The sequence below is a fragment of the Paramisgurnus dabryanus genome, chromosome 7 (genome assembly GCF_030506205.2).
Source record: "Paramisgurnus dabryanus chromosome 7, PD_genome_1.1, whole genome shotgun sequence".
Taxonomy (NCBI): domain Eukaryota; kingdom Metazoa; phylum Chordata; class Actinopteri; order Cypriniformes; family Cobitidae; genus Paramisgurnus; species Paramisgurnus dabryanus.
The window spans coordinates 5,230,813-5,251,099 of NC_133343.1; the positions used below are offsets into that span (position 1 = coordinate 5,230,813).

The window sequence follows — 20,287 nt, forward strand, 5'->3', positions numbered from 1 at the left end:
TAAATATTTTTATTTACTGTACAATCTTAAAAAAGAAAGGTTTCGAAATGTTCTTCCTGTTCAGGTATTTCTGGTGTGGAGGTCACCTGTCCTTCAGAAGAAAGTCTTATCTTTCCACATGGATGGAACCTCAGACTGCATCAATCACGTCCCTGTCAAGGAGAGCCAGTATAGTATGTTGTTATCATATAAAAAATAAGCTGAGTCCTAAATGATAAACTACACACTTTGCACTTACTATGTACCGTCTAGTCGTGTATGAACTTCAGAAGAGTAGTGTCGTCCCAAACGGAAGGCTTAATGATTTTTTATTAACTGAAAGTGGTTTCCCAGAAGTGTCTATGTTTTGTCCAACATAAGCTTAGACACCATTAAACTGTGCCGTAATCATGACCGTAGCCACCATTGATTTTAATACATTTAAAAATCTATTTAAGTATTACTGGTATACTTTTTTATGTGCACTGAAATACTACTTAAGTAGATCTTTACTTTTAATAAGTATTACTACATTGAAGTATACTTTATTTTTGCCTGGGATTATGGAAGAAAAATAATGACAAAAGTTTTTGAATTAAAATAGCCTGTTGAATTGTACTACCTGAAAAAAAATGCATTGTATTAACCGTACTTGAATTTTAATGCATTGTATTTTTATGTTTTTGAATTAAAACAGCCTGTTGAATTGTACTACCTGAAAAAAAATGCATTGTATTAACCGTGCTTGAATTTTAATGCATTGTATTTTTAGGTTTTGCATTTTTAAGGGCTGAAATTCAACATGCGTGTATATTTTCTGTATTAAAAATTCAATAGTCCACATTCACCTTTTAGATTTCACTTTAAAATATTCGGTCTGTTTAAAAATACAACGTAAAATTTTCAGCAGGCAAGTTTCAGTCCATTTAAATTCGCGTCCAAAAATTCAAGTCCAAAAATTCAGTCGTACAGATTTCAACATTTAACATCCGGGAACTGCAGGAAAAGCAGTAGAGTACCGAGTATAATCTCATCTGCTGTTAATCGATCTGGCCAGCAGGTGGTGCACGTGTTCGCCAAAACTTTGTACATGTAAGATGATTTATCCACTGCAGTGATGAATGTTGGCTTTTATGTTCAGTTTTAGTAGAACAACTGTAATACACTCATACAGAGAGTGTATTGTTTGGTTATGTTATTGACAGGATACTAAACGGTTTTTAAATGCCATATACATTAAATAGGGCCTTTCTGCCTGCTATTGGCTTCGTTTCTCAAAAGCTAAGTTGATTGTAGATTTTATTGGTGGCAATCTACCATCTTCTTATGCCTACGAGAAACGGACACGTTTTTGTAATTCGTCACCTCAGTTTATAAACCATACTCGGATTATTGAACTGTTCAAGTTACAAATTGTGCGCGCGGATTAATAGTGCTGAGTTAGAGAGCTGGTAGGCTATCAAACAACATCACTGTGATCAGATGTTTCCTTTCTATTTTTTACCCCGCTGTCATATTTGTTGTGTGTTTATGTTATTGAGAGGAAAGCGCGCAGCACATATTTATAACGTATTGTTATTCAAAATACGTTTTCCACTTGCTTGCAAAAAAAGTTCTCAAAGTGATCATGGCTAAAAGCTGCTCGGGAATATTTTTTTCATTAGAACCATATAACGCAACATTCAACTTCTTTATAATAGTTTTTAAATAGTTATCAGGCTTACTTATAATTTTACTGTTTTTAACATAACATGCAATAGGTAAAATACACCATATGAAGTTGTATCCATGTCTAACTGTCCCGGGGCTATGGCGAATTCCTGTCGGGCTACAAAGATGTATCTGCGCCCTGCCCGTCGGAGGAAAAAATATTGTAATGGGTTTGCATTCTCTCAGATTTAGTTAGGTAATTATATTGTATGTAATTCGGTGTCATCTTGTTAGTTATTACTATCCCCACTAACAAGTGAAACTGTCAGGAAATGAAGTGAAAGCATAACTAAACCCATTATTCCTTTCGTGTTCACGTCTGAAATGCGCGCTCCTCGGCTCCGCTCTTTACGAGTACCCGCTTCTTATGGTCATCAAAAAGTATATTAAATGTTTATTTATTTGTCATTTCGTTTAACCTCAGAGTCAAACATTATTCTAGCAATTCCCTTTTTCTTTCTTTATTTAGTAAGTTAACTTAAATATGTGAGAACGAAAATATATTTTTAGTGATTTGTATGAAGAGAATATGATGTTAGAAGCTTTATTTTATAACACAAAATAGTGACTGCACACTCACTTGCAAAAATTATTTATTATAACCAACGTATCGGCAAATAGCCTTCGTCAAGGTATGTGTTCGCTCAGAGTGAAGCTTCATTTTAAGCATTTAGTAGCTTAATTTATTTAAACAGTTTTAATAGGCTATTTTAAAAAGTATTAGGTTTTTTGTGTTCATTTATATTTCTTGTCACTGTGTGCAGGTTCTTTTTTGTAGGCTATATGACAGCCCAATATTTTTTTTAACCAAAAAGGCTTAATTAATGTCATGTTGCATTACAGTTTAAAGTATATCAATAATGTCAAAAATGTGACGTGCAGTTCGGGTGTTCTCACCAATACGCTTGTGATTCCTGAAGTTTTGACGAATTTTATAGACTTGTTATAGTTTCTTATTCAAAAGTGACACCCATAGATTCAGGTCCACCCGGACTTAATCCATGCCCACCCATATGTCACGTTCTGCATCCGCCACTGAAAGGGTGACTTCAGATGATTAAATGTAACCATTGATTTTTTTGGATGCTTTTAGTCACCAACAAAAATTCTCACAGACACAGTTACATTTGTGCTATTGTAGTTTGGACGTGTTTATTATTATTCTGTAATATGGAAAAAATATAAATAATAAAAAAAAAATGTAGGGGTTGTCCTCGGTATTTGAAAAATCCTGGCTACGGCCTTAATGACAGCAATGTGATCGCCGATGCGCTGGTAGAGAGAGAGAGAGAGAGAGAGACAAAGAAAAAGAGTGAGCACGGCCCTGTATAGAAGTGGATTGATATGTTATTTGAAGTCGGCTCGTAAAGGACAAAACACCTGATTAAACTATAACGTAGCTATTATACACATTTTTTCAGGATGTTCTTGCGACCGGTGGCAACTTGTCCACGACCCGGTGGTTGGGGACCTCTGCGGTAGTGGACTCAGTTTGCAAAACCATTGCGAAAGCGTGTGCACTGTTTATTTATTGTTTATGAATTTGTGGATATGGATTGAAAATCTGAGAGCACTGATTGTTTAATTGTGCGTATGGTTTATTAATCCGCGCGCACAATTTGTAACTTGAACAGTTCAATAATCCGAGTATGGTTTATAAACTGAGGTGACGAATTACAAAAACGTGTCCGTTTCTCGTAGGCATAAGAAGATGGTAGATTGCCACCAATAAAATCTACAATCAACTTAGCTTTTGAGAAACGAAGCCAATAGCAGGCAGAAAGGCCCTATTTAATGTATATGGCATTTAAAAACCGTTTAGTATCCTGTCAATAACATAACCAAACAATACACTCTCTGTATGAGTGTATTACAGTTGTTCTACTAAAACTGAACATAAAAGCCAACATTCATCACTGCAGTGGATAAATCATCTTACATGTACAAAGTTTTGGCGAACACGTGCACCACCTGCTGGCCAGATCGATTAACAGCAGATGAGATTATACTCGGTACTCTACTGCTTTTCCTGCAGTTCCCGGATGTTAAATGTTGAAATCTGTACGACTGAATTTTTGGACTTGAATTTTTGGACGCGAATTTAAATGGACTGAAACTTGCCTGCTGAAAATTTTACGTTGTATTTTTAAACAGACCGAATATTTTAAAGTGAAATCTAAAAGGTGAATGTGGACTATTGAATTTTTAATACAGAAAATATACACGCATGTTGAATTTCAGCCCTTAAAAATGCAAAACCTAAAAATACAATGCATTAAAATTCAAGCACGGTTAATACAATGCATTTTTTTTCAGGTAGTACAATTCAACAGGCTGTTTTAATTCAAAAACTTTTGTCATTATTTTTCTTCCATATGGGATCTAATGTATTCTGTCTTAACCTTTTTGCCATTATACACTTTGGGTACACACTCTGTCTGTTTGTTTTGGAGGATGGATTGTTGACTAAGGGTGGATTATTTTTCATGCAACACTGCTTATTATTGTAATCATTTTAATAAGAAATATTATATGAACTTTATAAGAAAATTAACTTTGTTTAGTGCTCTTATGAATCTTTTCAGGATGACTTTGTTAAAGGTGTTCCAATTGAGTGGGGGCTGGGGTGGTCCCAGGCCTCCTATAAGCATTGAGGAGGATCCCCTATAAAGCACAAAGATATTACTTAGAAAATACTACATGAATTTAAAATTCTCGTGCTGCACTGCCACAAAGCGATACTGTTGATTATTTGTTCCAATTTTGCAATAAACTAATTCAAAAGATTTCTCTCTGAAATAAAAGTAAACTCTCAAGTGCGCTGTTTTCTTGAGGAATTGATAGAAGAGTCAATGTGGAGGTCGCATATGCAGGCTGCATTCTTCATCAAATCTGGTTTATTTAAGTTAACTTAGCATTACATTCACAAGTCATAACCATATTACTACAATTTACGATTAACTAAGAATAATGGTGAACTTTATAATTGTTAATATTCTGAAATAAGACAGACTTGATGACGTTTGCAGCCTAGAAATGCGACCTCTGGAGGCTGCAGCCTTTGGATTGAGAAACGGCAAATGTCTCTGCGTGTTGATTATTTTCACCAGGTTAATGATAATAATCTTTAGTTACTATGTTTAGTTATTATCTTCAGTATAATCTTTAGGGTTAGGGGCTTTCAAAAAATTCTTCTCTAACAATTTTTTCATATTAACTTGAGGGGTAAAAATGGTTAGGGTTTGTATAAAATAATAGGCCATAAAGAAGAAAGTAAATTCAAACCTGGTCTTTCAGAAATAAATCATAGAAATCATTAACACTAACCTACACCTAATCATAACTTATATGACATAACTAAATACCCCAAAGCAGTGGCGTAGCAAGTCAGTCCCGGGCCCATATGCAAAAAAAAATTACGGGCCCCCTTAAGCCAAAGCCCCCCCCCCAACCTTGCCCGTTGGCAATGTTAACTGTGGCGCGCAGATCTGTTAACAACATATACTTTTAATAAGGTAGTCAAATTGTTTTACTTTACTTTTTTACTTTAAAGGGTAGATTTAAATAAAGAAAAAGAAAATGTTCTGGGTAGTTTTTGACTCGTGACTAATTTCTCCGCCTTTTCTTTTTAAGGCCCCACTTTTATGTTTATATTTGTCCTTCCTTAATGTTCATGTAGATAGCCGCTATAGTAACCTCTCACACTGTGTTTTCTTTTTCTTTTTTCCGCGGAGTGCAAAAAAAAAAAAATAAATAATAAATAATAAACAATTATTTATTAAAAAAAATAGACATTACAGAGAAATAAGAAATCACTACACATGATATGCATACAAAAATGTATTTCTTGCGGCCGCAAATAAAAATTTAATTGAAAAAAATTTTTTTATTAAAAGCTGGGGGGGCGGGCCCAGGGCCGGGCCCCCTATTGGCCCGGGCCCATTTGCACGTGCATACCCTGCATGCCGGAAAATGCGTATTTCTGTATATATCTGATAAGTTTGGCATTTTATCTCATATATTTTGTAACTTTTATCGAGAAATAAAGAATTTTAAATCCAAAAACACCGTTCTTGTAACTTAACAATACCTCTAAAGTGACTTTTGATACCGCTTTTAGATACTAGCCAAGGAACGCCCATCAAGCGAGTGCGTGTTGCTCAGTGTCGCTCACTTTTGTAGCTAATGTGACTGTAGGGTAAACTATACAGTAAAACTGTTCTAACTTAATGATATATGCAATATGAGTCATTTTGAAAAACTAACTAACCATTTAGAGATCTTCACATTCTCGAATATGAAAAATTAACAGAGGTCCGGATCTCTGTGACCTCATAGCTGGCTACAGCCATGAGCGTATTGGTCTCCGCAGGTGAACTTTGCTCTCACAACATCTGATAGACCAACCCAAAACTGCAAACGTTAAAAGTGTCCAGTGTCATTTTTCAATTGGGTACTTACAGTGCACTTTTTATTTCAATGTGAACACACTACTTAAACTATTTATACTACAAAATGACGTAGATTAGTGCGATTTGGGATGCACATATAATAGTTATACAGTAATAAGTTTGCTCTAGAGGTACAGTATTTGCAGTTAAAAGTCACAACAGTTTCCTGACAGCAAGCATGTACAAGCAGATCCAAGAATTTCTCCATCTGGATTTTCAGACACAATTGCCTGTACTGTAGTACAGGATGTGTTACGAAAGGTTTATGGGCACCCTGCCTGCCAAACACAGCATCCCCAAACTAAAGGGATACCCTTAATTCCATAGCTTTAAATGTGGATGGGACAGTAGAAATGTAGATTACATTCTGTATACTGTACATACACTAATGATAATCTGGTTCTAAAAAGCATTATTCTTTATTCCTAGCATTTTCTCTGGAGGAATCAAGAACTGGTTTTGCTGACCTCTTTCACCTTGTGGCCTTTTACTGTATAAGCAGGTAATTTTTTTTTTTTTTATAAGCAGGTAACACTTTTGAAACTAATATTGGTAAATCTTAGACAGTGGTTAGATAGACTCTTTTCTCGCCATTGACAAGATATCTCGTCAATTAAGTGAAAACGCTTCCCTGCCAATGACGCTTCCCTGACGAGTTTTTAAAGTAATCTATATTTCCGCTATTATTCACAAGGTAGCAGTCTTACCCAACTTATAAAACATTAAAGCATCCACTGACTCAAAAACAGTAAAAACTCTGTGTATGTTTTGATCAGAGGGTCTGTTCTTTCATTTGATGTATTTTATATTTATGTATTTATAGAAGAACATTTACTGGCATTAAACTTTTGTAAAAATCACAAAAAATGCTGGCTGGCAACTTTTTAAAAAACGCTGGTGGGGAAAGAGTTTAAAATAACTAGTGGTGTTTGCAAAGATAAGCTTTATTTGTATTGTTATAGGGTTAGGGTTATGGTTATATATGACTGCAATGCTAAACTCTGATCACATCAAAACAAAGGGAAGAAGATTTGATATGTATTTTTTAAATACATTTAAATAAGACTTTTTTTATTTAGATTTCTTCCCATGGTTATCTTTAAATCTTTTTTGTCTGTGTTTATTTCATGTCAGGGACATACTGCCGTGCACTCTGAAGCTTCCAGAAGCCGTTCGTTTAGCAGAAACACTGTCTGATCTGAATGAGGTGGCCCAGCAAGGTGCAGGTACAGTACTGACCTGCCTGACCTACTTTTGTATAATGATTAACTATAACTATAGTTTTAGGAAACACGCACTGATCATTTTTTTATAGATTTTGTTACCTATAGATTCTGTCAAGTGTTTGGATACAATATTTAAATAAATAAATGTATATTTTTTATTTATTTTATATAAATTATTTTATATTACACCGATCAGCCATAAAATTATGACCACCTGCCTAATATTGTGTACACTCTAAGAAAGGATGTGTTAATTTTAACACATTGTTTTGTGTTATCCTATTTAACACATTGGGCCCTATTTTAACGATCTAAGCGCATTGTCTAAAGCGCACAGCGCAACGTCTAAATGGGCGTGTCCGAACCCACTTTTGCTAATTTAACGACAGGAAAAATGGTTTGTGGGGCGGGCTTAACATGATGACGACAGAGCTGCAACGGTTCCTACTTGAAAACAAAGAATGGCTGCTGCTGCTGGCGAACAGCTTTCTTTTGAAGCGGCTTTGGCCGCGACTCTGGAGGACTTAGACTTATGTTTTTCTTTATAACCCTACTGAAGTCCTTTTTAAGCAAGAAAGATGTGTTTGGAGCTTTGCCGACTGGTTACGGTAACTACGTCACCTTCTTCGTTGCTCTGATTGGTCATAGCGCTATCCTATTGCGTGCAGAGGCATTTTGAGGGACAACCTTATATCCCGCCCCTTGCATTGAGCCGTTTGTGTGAAGAGTTGCCAGACCTTACATCTTGATGTAGGTCTGGCTAACCAGGCTAGTATGGCTATCCAATATCATCAAAAAATTATTTAAAAGTATGTAAGAAAAGGTTTGTAATCTAAAAATACTTTATTTGTAACAAACAGGAGATAAAGAATTTACAAACGGCTCTCCGCGCGTTTCAGAACTTGGACAGCGTCAGTTTTTTTAAAGCATTACTTAAAAATGTTTCTCATCTCACCATATCCACACGTACAGAGTCATCATATACAATAAATCCGTGAGGTAGCATTTAAAAAAACATTTAAAAACAGATGCATTTGTTTAAAGCTCAGCATTTATTTACTTACCAGGCTGCAGGTAAAGCACCTCTTTGTGCCTTCTAACGTCTCATAATTAGTCCTCATTTATGTCCAAGAGACTCAATAATAATCTTTTACATTCAATCCTTTAATCTTTCATATTTAAAGGCGTTTTTATGCTGCTGCTCATTCATGTTTGTGATAAGCAAACCCGCGTTGTCGTCCCGTTTATATGCGCGTATTACTAATGCGCTCTTTAAATAACAAAAAACATATTGCGCCATTGAATTTAGACTTTAGACCAGGTTTTTGTTGGTCAATAGCGTAGTGTCTTATGGTTGCCTCAAAATAGCAACGCGCCAACAATGCACCTGAAGAAACCTCGTTTTCAGACCAGAACGCCCATGGGCGCAAAAGCGGGCACAAATGCATTTGCTATTTTAACAACGTGGCGCTAAATGTGAAAATGATAACTATGCCTGGTGGAAACTAGCAATATTTTGCAATAATTGCGCTGCATTGCGCCGGGTGTAAGATAGAGCCCATTATGTGTTATTTTAACATAGTATATGTGTCATTTTGTGTTGATTTTAAGTTTAAAAAAGGGACAACACAAGATGTGTTAAAATAACACAAAAGTGTGTTGTTCCAAAAATAACACAGAGATGTGTTCAGTTAAGGACAACACATTAGATGTTCGTTTTAAGAGTGTAGGTACCCCTTTTGTCACCAAAACAGCCCTGACCCGTGGGGGGATGGACTACACTAGACCTTTCTATCAGAACCAGCATGTATATTTTATTTATGTTTATATGTATATATGTTTATGGCTATAATCAGACAGAGACACATACAAAGACATTCATGGTGGTAGTAAGTTTAACTGGGTATGTTTTCTGCTTTCGTATTTGTGTTTGTGCAATGATGTTTTAATCATTAACCACTTTCCCTTTTTTTCCAGCATTCTGGAAGTCATCTCTCAACAATCAACACGAGACACTTTGTATTTCAGACAGTCCTCCTGTTCAAGAGAAACCGCTGATCTCCTTGCCTGGCAACTGTTCTGAGATTGAGGACTCCTGCTCAAATACATCAGAAGGTCTGAAAGGTTGCTCCAGCAGTGCTTTGTCTTTAATCAAACCGATCCCCCTTCAGACACAAGTGATCTCAAAAGACCCAACAGCAGCTAAAGGAAAATCCTGTTCATCTCCTCCACCCACCCCTCGTCCACCTCGCATTTTGATTCATACACCTACTGCACCTCCAGGTTCGAGGACTATGCCTTTAAGCATCGGCTTTAACAGACTGAGTCAGAGATCCAAGTCTAGCACCATGTCCAAGGGATCCAAACAACCTTGTACCAAGAATCCTGGCCCTCCACCACGACTTTGTCAAGCCCCAGACATTGACAGTTACCGTTGCATTATCGCTTTGGATGATGAAACCATCTCTAGGGCCCTATCTCAAGCCAATCTGCCCCATACCACACCTGCCAACATCCTGCGACAATGGACAGGACTAGAAGAGGAAGGGCAAAGCTCAAGTGGCCGAAGTTTGTCCACATCTTCATTCGACTCCCTGGATTCTTCTCTTTATTTGAACCTGTCCCAGGGCATGGGTCAAAGGCTCTCCACGGATGACAGCAGTAATGAATACGATGAAGAAGAGGAAGATTACGGTGTGGAACTAAAGCGAGACTTACATCTCCGGCTGAGTGGTTCCCACAGACTCCTGGCGATGGAATTTACGGGGGCACGTCCGAGATCGTTCGTCATCTTTCCGCGGGCATTAAATGGACACTTCTGCAAGGTCCTAGGGGTCCTCAAAGTCTTGGCTAAACCTGAGAAACGCATCTTACTACAGATCATTGAGCTGGCCCAGGACAAAGGCTCCTACTTTGGTTGCCTGGTGCAGGACTACTTGAGCTATGTGCAGGAGAACAAAAACTGCCTCACGTCCTGCCAGGATCTTCTGCAGACAATTCGCCAGTTCATGACCCAGATGAAGGCTTATCTCATACAGAGCTCAGAGATAAACCCACCCATTGAATCTTACATACCTGAGGACCAGATTGGTAAGACGATTTTTGACTCAAAAATGATATAATCCAGTGCATGATGTAGTCAGGGACGGATTATGGCGATGATGTGCCCTGGGCACGGATGTCTCAAAGGCCCCCTTTACCAATTTTTTGGGCAACAGCGTTGCACGTGTATGCACAGGGCTCAAGTGTTGGTTCGCCTCTGCCTGTATGCCCCATTTTACAGGATTAACAATGGCACTAATACACGGGGAGAGAATGCACACAATATTCTGTACTTTCACACCACAAATTGGTTTATTTATATCTTACCAGTATCTGTCAACATACATACTGTATAACATACTCAATCAAAAAGATTCTGACCTCTCCAAATCATATCACAGGAGAAAATTCCATAAATATTTTACATTTCTACATTTAGCAGACATTTCATTACATTTCACAGTCGTTCACCACAGGCATTTAGGGGCTGGAAACACCAAAACTTTTTTTCAGCCGAGCGCTTTGGTAGCTGTAAGCCGGTTGGTTGCTGTGGTAATGTCCCGCCCCTCCTCCACTTGAATTGGACGGCCGTGTGAGAACTGACATTGACGAGCGGAGATTTCACTCAAAGTTGAATATTTTTGAACTCTCAGCGCTGAGTGCGGAAAAAACCCAGAGCGCCGGTTTTCAGCGCGGAAAAAACCCGCTAGCTGCTTACTTATTTGAAAAACGCAGAGTTTCCATTGGAATCAATTGAAAACATGCGCTGGCCGCGGGCGTAAAAGCTTTGTGTGTCCAGCCCCTAAAGACAGTGAATTTATACGTCCTTGACACATTTTGCTTCTTAGTTCGTTTTTTACTCTTGCCATTAGAGAAAATGAACGTTCTCCTTCACAGTTGCTGACTGGCAGGGTGAGGAAAAGCTGTCCTTTTGTGCTTTCTTATCATTGATCCACTTGGTTGTGGTTTTAAACTCATTTTTGTTTTGGTTTTTGAGTAACCATCTTCTGCGCGTGACTTTTATATTACGCAATGCTTTTCACTCGCCTCTAGATGTCTCTCTCAACAGCGCAGCAATAGATTAAAATTATTTATTTGATTTATTTACTAGTTAATACTTTGCAACTGCAAAAAAACTACATTATTCTTCAATATTTAACACAACTTTACTGAACATAAAATTAAAATTAAAATATTTATTTGAACATAATAGACACAGTAAATTTGACAGGGCCCCCTGCTGGCCCAGTGCCCTGGGCAAGTGCCCAGTAGGCCCGTGGGTTAATCCGTGCCTGGATGTAGTGAGATTTGTTAGGTTTCTGGAAGTACAGCAAGTTGCAGATGGCTTGGGATTGTTTCACCTTTAGTAGTTCCAAACATGGGAAACATATCTAGAAGAAAGGCGTTGGAGTTATATAGCACTACGGTTATTCTGTAACGATTTTATGACACCTCAATTACGTGTATGCTTTACTGTTGATAAAACATTTCTTCTCTGATGTAAAATATGTCTGCATATAGATATCTGCACGCTGACATTTAGATGCATCTAAAACAGCTGTCAAAGTTTCCCTTATACAGTAGATAACCACAGATATGTAAAAAGAGATTGTATAACTAACCAGGTTTGCATGAACAAGTTCAAGCTTGACAGCTGCTGTCGAAATAGATTATGAAAAATGAAAAGCACAACATATCTACATTTATGCATTGAACCGATCATTTTTACCATTCTAAAGACCAAGGCCTGTTGCTGTAATCACTACGAAATGTCTCTATGCACTCTGAATATATCATTTGGCCAGGACTTGTAATTTGGTTGAATGTGTTTGAACAGCCACACGAGCACAATGTTTTACATCTTTTCTGACTTCTAGCGCAACACAGTGTACAGCGCTATCTTTAGGCTTTTATTGATAAAACTAAAGCGGCTGATCTCCGCGTCTTTTATTAGTTTCATTTTGCGAGCGTGTGAAAGTTGCGCAATCTTATTTCATCAAGAGAAATCGCTTCCATACACATGTACAAAACACTGTGCAGCATGTTTACTAACAACACAAGCAGCAGACTCTGATATTATATTAGTTTGTGGCAATTTAAACCCGTCATTACTCCCACTCGCATTTAATGCCTTGACCACACGGACACAGGTATTTTTATAACCATAACTTTTTATACGTGGTTCGGACGTTCGTCCACATGAACACGCAGTATCACGTCACTGAAACTTAACATTTTTGAAAACCCCTGCCAGGGTGAGTATTTTAAGAAACCCGATTGCAGTGTTGTCTTGTAGACAGTACAACCAGGGTTTTTGCTTCTGATTAAGGCTTCTGATTGGCCGACATGGCTTTACTATTAGGGTTATATCACCACCTGCTGGTGTGGCATGCTCTTTACAGCAAGTGATCACGTGTTTTTGCGTGTTCATGTAGGCAGAGATTTCTTTTAAACCGAGCATGTGTGGAGGGAGAGTGACTGGATGCGCCGTAGACGTAAACACTTGCTCATTATATTAATATAAGTATATCTAAATTTCGCAGTCGCATAGGCAGGAAAAATACTCGCAAAATGGTAATGGTCGCAAAATGGTTATTTGGTTATTTGTCTAATTCCTTTCTTCACAATTTTAAAAAGTCTATTCCAGACATTGAAAGTCAGGGAATTTTATATATTTTTTGACCAAGTCATAAAATATCAGGGATGTTGTTTTTCGCTTTAAATTTTAGTTCAAAACGTTCTTCGCTTGTTAAGTTGTGACATAAGGAATGCCATTTCCAGGTCCAAGCCTGCACTGATTTCAAGTAAAACTAAAATCTAAACATCCATTTATTGGCTTTGTTTAATAATTCCATGCATTTAAGGTAATTTTTTATGCCATCTCAGACATGGGTCATGAAAATTCACTTTTTTTCTGGGAAAAGTCTGGGAATTTGACATTTGAGTGGGAAACCTGTTTCCTGTAGGTTGCTTTCGATAAAAGTTTCTGCTATGTAAATGACCTGAAATGATTTTTTTTTATTAATGACCCAGACGAATAAGTTGTTTATAATGAACACTGCAATATTTTATTAAAAATAAGAATTGTAAGTTTTGATTTCATGGGACCTTTAAAGCTTTAAAACTCTTTTTCTCTTCATATCAGATGGAGTGTTGGAAAAGGCCATGCATAAATGTGTGCTGAAACCTTTGTACGGTTCAGTGAAGTCGGCCATGCATGATTACCAGGTGTCCAGCGGGGAGTGGCGGAGACTGCAAGAAAATCTGGCCATGGCCAAGACCAAACAGCCCAGAGAGCTGGGGGCAAACGCAGCAAGACCACCAGGCACCTACGCCATTAACCGGATCCGCAGAAAACTGGCAGCCATGTGTAGGATGTACTCGCCCGAGAAGAAGATCGTGGTGCTGTTGGAAGTTTGTAAACTCATCTACAGTATTATGCAAGATCACAAAGGTGCGTACGGGTGGAGTTGTGTCTCAAGGGTTCATTTAATGGTTTATGGGCGTGTGATCCGGGAAAATTATGTGCATTATGTATGAAATGATTTGGATGAAGATCAAACATAAATGTTCTCTCTGTCTGTTTTCAGTGCGACTGTTCGGAGCTGATGATTTTCTGCCTATGTTGACATATGTGTTGGTCCAGTGTGACATACCTCAGTTGGACACAGAAATCTTGTACATGATGGAGCTGATAGATCCATCATTGCTACATGGAGAAGGTGTGTCCTCATCTCAACGAGGGCTGTTGTTTAATAAAACATTTTCTAATTTGCTTTCCTGGTTGTAATGAATTTCAGTATCTGAAAAAACAATAGGAGGAATTTGACAAGCGATAAATTTTTCCCATATTTGATACACTTCCTAAGTTCAGTTCCTCACAAAGTAATTTCCTGGGTGTGTTTGTTCTGTTTCCATCGACCTTCGTACTGAAGCTATTGCTGATTAGGGTTGGGAATCATTAGAAATTTTCCGGTTCCGATTCCGGTTCCAGTTCTGCCTAACGATTCCAGTTCTGATTCCGGTTCCATATAATAAAAAATAAGGCACAATACTTAAACAATTCAATTTGTGTTATTTAATTACTGATAAAATATTTTAAATGTAAAATGATTAATATTTTCACTTTTTTAGTCACTAGGCCTATATCATTCATTCCTGTTGTAGTCCTCGTAAGATCCTACCTGTTGAAGTGAACATGATAGCAGCAGTAGTTCTCAAACATATGATTTGAGATTTATATGCTGGACAAGTGTTTTGTCATATATCCTGAAAAGGCTGCTGTACAAGTAAAATTTTTGTATGTGCCTGCGTATAGGCTATAATGCATACATATATACAATATAAAAATGTAAATGAGGATCAGATATACGTTTCTTAACAAACATGCGTGTTCATATGCGCTGACTTCTTTTCGCCGGAGGCTGCTCGTCACAACATCAAGCAATGCTTAGGTTACTTAGCAACGCTTTGGAGAAAAGTGGCGCGATCACGTTTTCCGCGTGGTTTTAGATGCGAAATGTGAAGCAATTGAGCATAATGTGCATGGCCATTTCGTTGGGTGATGCTTGAGCCCCGGAGCGACCACGGGATCGGCGCGGCTATGTGCGTGTTTATTTTATCACTTTCATCCGTGAAACAACACACAGTTCAAGTGAGGAACCTTTTTGGGGTTATAATGTCTGCACAGTGCTGAAAACGCATGTTGCTATACTACTAGTGCAGATTGATACTTTTTCGTAACCTTGACCAAGAATATCTACCCTTATTGTTCCGCCCCCAAGCCAGCGGGTCATCACTGATATCGGTTTATAGCGCATTAACTCTTGAGTCTTATGTCCGTTTGCTTTCACGCAAACTTGAAGACATCTCGCTGGGTGAGACTGTACTTTTATATTTTTCATAGTTTGTGAAGTGCACGGCATCGCGGGTCGCACTGTACCGTCAACAGCCCTAGAATCCACACTTTTGACTTTTAGACATGTTTAACACGAAGTATACAAAGCTTACCTCAGCAGCCCGAGTGTTTTCTGTGGTAAGCTGCGTTAATTTGGTTGCGCGAGTGTATATAAACAGTGTCTCAACGTAATTAATGTTCATGAGGTAAGAGTCATAAGCGCTTTGCACGTGCCTCGCATCAGAACCGCTTTTAGAACCGAAACTTAAGAATTATGTGCGGTTCCTTTTAAAAAACGGAACCGGTTCTGAATAAGAACCGGTTATCGGTTCCCAACCCTATTGCTGATGTTAAAAAGATGTATTGTGTTGTACACAGTCAAATTACATATTTGAGGCAAGATTTAAACTGATTTCAGGTTTTAAAAAATGTATTGAATTGTGGCGGTTTCCTTGACAGCGCTTATCCTAGTCCAAGGCCTGTTTGAGCTGCTTTAATTTAAAAACACATTGGTAATTTCTCTACGAAGGATGCAAGTCCGAACTTGGTGTTCTTCGTATTAAGAAACGGCCCATGTTTTGACTAATTTTAACATATACATGGGTTTCAGCTGGCGTCACTCTCTTGTCTTCCGCCATTTTGAGGACCTGAAGTGGTCGCAAAAGAACTAGAAGCTATGCCTTCAATATGTTGTGAGCATCAAAATCGCTATTTTTACAACACTAAGAAGGCTCGACAAAACATGATATTTTGCTCGAAGTATCGCCTGTGTCTCTACACGTGAACTCGAGCATTGAGAACATTGTTTGTGAACAAAGAGTTTACTAAAAAGAAGGTTTTGAACAACTGACTTTGGTTGATTTGGCTTCCGCTCGCCGCCATCTTCCCAGTCTAGATGTATCGATCTGCGAATGGAACGTAAGGAGGGAGGAGAGTAAAGATGGATAGCTCCTAAAGCATAGTTCCATATAAATGCACAGATAATTCGTTGTTTTGTCGCAAGTGAAAAACAATATTGACCTTCTAGTTGAAAAAGGAGCCTCATATGAGATTCATTCATTCGCATTCAGAAATCGATTATTTCCGTCTGGCAGGGATGACGAGCAGACACCATAACAGCCAAAATCAGTTGTACAAAACTTTCTTTTTATTAAACTCTGTGTACACAAACAATGTTCTCAATGTTCGCGTTCATGAGTAGAGATCCAGGTGATACTTCGAGCAAAGTTTCATGTTGTGACGCGCCGCCTTAGTGTTGTAAAATAGTGGTAGTTCGGTAGCAGCGAACAGCGGCTGGAAGAACGTATCGGGGATTGAGTAGGCATCACACCCAAACCAAGGTATATTTTTTTTAAAGTCGCGTTTCTTTTCATGACAGTCGAGGTGCGACATGTTGTCTTTCGTAGCCATTTCCCGTATCCATAAGAATCATAGACAGTAAAAGATAAGAAATCCGTAAATCGTAGCAAGCCAGCCAATGCTTTTCAGTAGCCTACTGGTACTCGGTAGGTCCTCAAGATGGCGGCATAACATAAAAAGTCACATGACTGAAACCCATGTATATCAGTGACATTGTTTGTCTTTAGATACACACCTGTAGTGTTTTTTGAAAGGTTTGTTTGTAAAAACTTCTTAAAGGTAAATAATTACTAATATAAATAAGGCAATTTTGCATTTTTTATTATTGTATTAAAAAAGGTTTGCAAATACTTTTATGGAAAGAAATATAAGTGAGAAATATTATAATCAACATTTGGCTTAAATGTTTTTTACATCTTTTCAAAGATGTCATTTTATTTTATTTATTATGACTCAACTTGTATACTTAAATGTTCTGATTTCTTTGTATGAATTCAATATTTGGCTTGATGGCTACATGTGGTGAAAATTGTGTCAATAGCCCACTTAGAAATCCCCTTATTGATAAAAATGCTGATGTGTCAAATACTTATTCCCCCCCGCTGTATATTTATATTATATAGTCATGAGATCCTTCTAAAAGTTACACAATGCACCTTTAAATGCAACAGTAATTTTTCAAGTATGTGTTACTATAGAGTGGCCTTTACGTTTTACTTTCACAATTGATGAAAAAAGCAGCCAATCGGAGATCAAAATAGATGGTTTCAAAAGCATGTCGGCATGAAACTTTAGAAAGTTGCTTGAGGGAAATTTTTGCAAACTCTAGACAAAGGGTACACTCACTCATTTTAACAATTCAAAATGTTACATTTATTTTATTCCATATTTTTGATGAGTCTTCAGGTTGTAGCTATATTTGAAAGTTGGACATGCCCCCAGCATTTGAGAGCAGAGATTTTGATAACTTTATTTATTTACTTGCAGGTTTTTTTAAATCATTCAATTTCTGTGGTGTGACAACCTGAGAACACATTTAATATCGTACTTATACAGACTTGAACCTAGAAAATATGTTAAATTTGACCCAAACATGGGTTGAAACAACCCAGCATTTTTTTTTTTTTTTTTGGAGTTTACACTTCAAGTCTTTAATATACGTATACTTTATTCCTATATAGGAGGTTATTACCTCACCAGTGCATATGGAGCAATGTCACTGATTAAGAACTTCCAGGAAGACCAGGCTGCCCGAATCCTCAGCTCTACAACACGTGACACACTCCACCAATGGCACCAAAGACGCACCATGCAGAGAAATCTGCCCTCTTTGGACGACTTCCAGGTATGAGTCTGACCTTCAGATGCTTAGGCTTTCTATCTGAGGTCAACATCTGCATGATTTCTGACTGTTTACAATTCCATCGTAAATCTACATGATGTCTGCACGAGTCTACACTGTAAAAAAAGATTTGTTGCTTTAAGTTAAAAAAGATTACATGGTTTACTTAAAATTTTCTTTAATATTGTGAAAAATGTTGAGTTGACTAATATTTTAAGTTGAATTAACTCAACTTCAAAATTTACAGTCTAATAGTCCTAAATAATTTTGAAGCTGTTTTGGTGAACTGTAATTCATGTTTGTTTGTTTGTGTTTAGAATTACTTGCGTGTGGCTTTGCAAAAGGCAGACAGCTGCTGCATGGCTAAAACCCTGCAGGTGCGGCCCTACACCACCACTGAAGAGATGTCGAGCCTTTGTGCCCTAAAATTCGGCGTGTCTGATCCTGAAAACTATGGAGTTTTTCTCTACACGGGCGACACCAGCCAGCAGCTAGCCGCAGACACGTACCCTCAGAGGATTAAGGCAGAATTACACAGTCGGCCAAACCCTCCATCATTTCACTTTGTCTACAGAAAGACACAAACATAAACTGAATTCCTTCCTAACAGCATTGTGGGAGCTGCCTTAAAGACCAAAGGTTTTTGCTTTTTTTGCAAAACTGGAAAGACTTTACTCGATTTTAAATTGCTACTACCTATTAATCTCTTAAGCTGCCTTTCCACTGCACACGACATACAGAAACGATTGTCGGAGTTCGCCCCCTAGTGGCAGTTGTAATGAAGTTTCAGTTTAACCGTAAAACGGGAGAGAAGCTCATTCCAGCGCAAGAGGCTTCATTCTCATATGTACCATAGTGGAATAAATAAATGAATGCAACAATACATTGGGAATCCATATGACAAAGACTGACAATATTTTTTGGAGGGATCAAATGGAGAGTCAAAGGATTCAAGTGTTACTGATAAAGTTAAACAAAAAGGATTAAATAATTTTCACTTCGCACAGTGTTTTGATTGGAATACACTGAAATGCATCGATTCTGGTCAGCATATCACACGCGGCGTAGTAAAAAAAAAAATTCGGATCCAACTGTCAAAACGATCCGTAAATTACATATCAGCAGACAGTTGGCACCTCACGTAGCCCCTTTGCGACTTGAATGAATGACTTTCAGTTTATCGGCCGTTGTTTGTCGTGTGCAGTGCAAAATTATTCTATTATTTGGTACAATGTCACTTGACACTACAGCTGGTGCTATATTTTATGTGTCCATCCTGTATATATTTTATGCGTTCTGTATATACTGTCTGTCTTAGAGCTACGTACTGCAATAAGTGCAACGTGTTGTTGTTGTTGTTGTTTGCCTAGTGTAGCTCTGTATGTGACTCTGTTGTTCTGTGTAGCTCAGCCCACGTGATCAAATAGCCTGCGCGCACATTTTGGCAACAGAAGTGGTGTTATTCCACAGTGGTTCTAACGTGGTAGCAACTCAGAAAGTTTATCAAAACGGTTTCCCAGCATCAAAACGTCTGGTTGTTGCGTTTGGTTGCACTAATATAATATACTAATATACGTATATATGTATCTGGCAACTTTATATTTGGGCATCTGCTAACGTCTTCTATCCACTCCACTAAAGTACACAGATCTGGTAGCTGTGTTTTAAAATAACGTTCTCTTTCTGTGTTGCTTCACTGCTGAGTTGCCATACTTCCATTTCCAAAATGCGCACGCATACTTTGCAACGTCATCATTGTGTACAAACAGTAAAAGGGTCTTTCTAAATCAAAGTAAGTATCTTGTAAAGTTGTCGGTTTAAAAACTTAAAGTCTTTTAAAGAGTTGTTCAGGTCAGTCAGAAGAGATATCAATGGAAGCCCATTTCCGCCATGTTGTAAAAAAAAAACAAAAAAAAAAATTCTGACTTTGTATCTCAAAATTCTGAGATATAAAGTCAGAATTCTGAGATATAAAGTCATCTCAGAATTCTGACTTTGCATCTCAGAATTCTGACTTTGCATCTCAGAATTCTGAGATGACTTTATATCTCAGAATTCTGACTTTGTATCTCAGAATTTTGAGATACAAAGTCAGAATTGTATTTTTTTTACAACATGGCGGAAACAGGCTTCCATAGGATATCAGATAGTTCTCATAACAAACATTTGTTGATGCCTTTAATGTTTAAAAAAAGAAATGATACACAAAATGATACCAGATACCACAAAGATATCAAATGTTTGGGAGGAATGATACAACCACTGAAAAAATTAATAGACC

General features: G+C 37.7%; 1 protein-coding gene across 3 annotated transcripts in view; it reads left to right on the forward strand.

Moving 5' to 3' along the window:
- Positions 1–19,912, forward strand: part of LOC135783157 (ras and Rab interactor 2-like) — a 32,974-nt gene extending 13,062 nt beyond the window's left edge. For all 3 annotated transcript variants that reach the window (XM_073815329.1, XM_065293762.1, XM_065293763.2), the window contains 8 exons: positions 65–173; positions 6,570–6,642; positions 7,275–7,366; positions 9,344–10,456; positions 13,554–13,862; positions 13,999–14,130; positions 17,846–18,009; positions 18,324–19,912. In XM_073815329.1, the coding sequence (XP_073671430.1) occupies positions 65–173; positions 6,570–6,642; positions 7,275–7,366; positions 9,344–10,456; positions 13,554–13,862; positions 13,999–14,130; positions 17,846–18,009; positions 18,324–18,596 (2,265 nt within the window). In that variant the 3' untranslated portion in view covers positions 18,597–19,912. The remainder of the gene's footprint in view (positions 1–64; positions 174–6,569; positions 6,643–7,274; positions 7,367–9,343; positions 10,457–13,553; positions 13,863–13,998; positions 14,131–17,845; positions 18,010–18,323) is intronic.
- Positions 19,913–20,287: the final 375 nt, after the last annotated feature.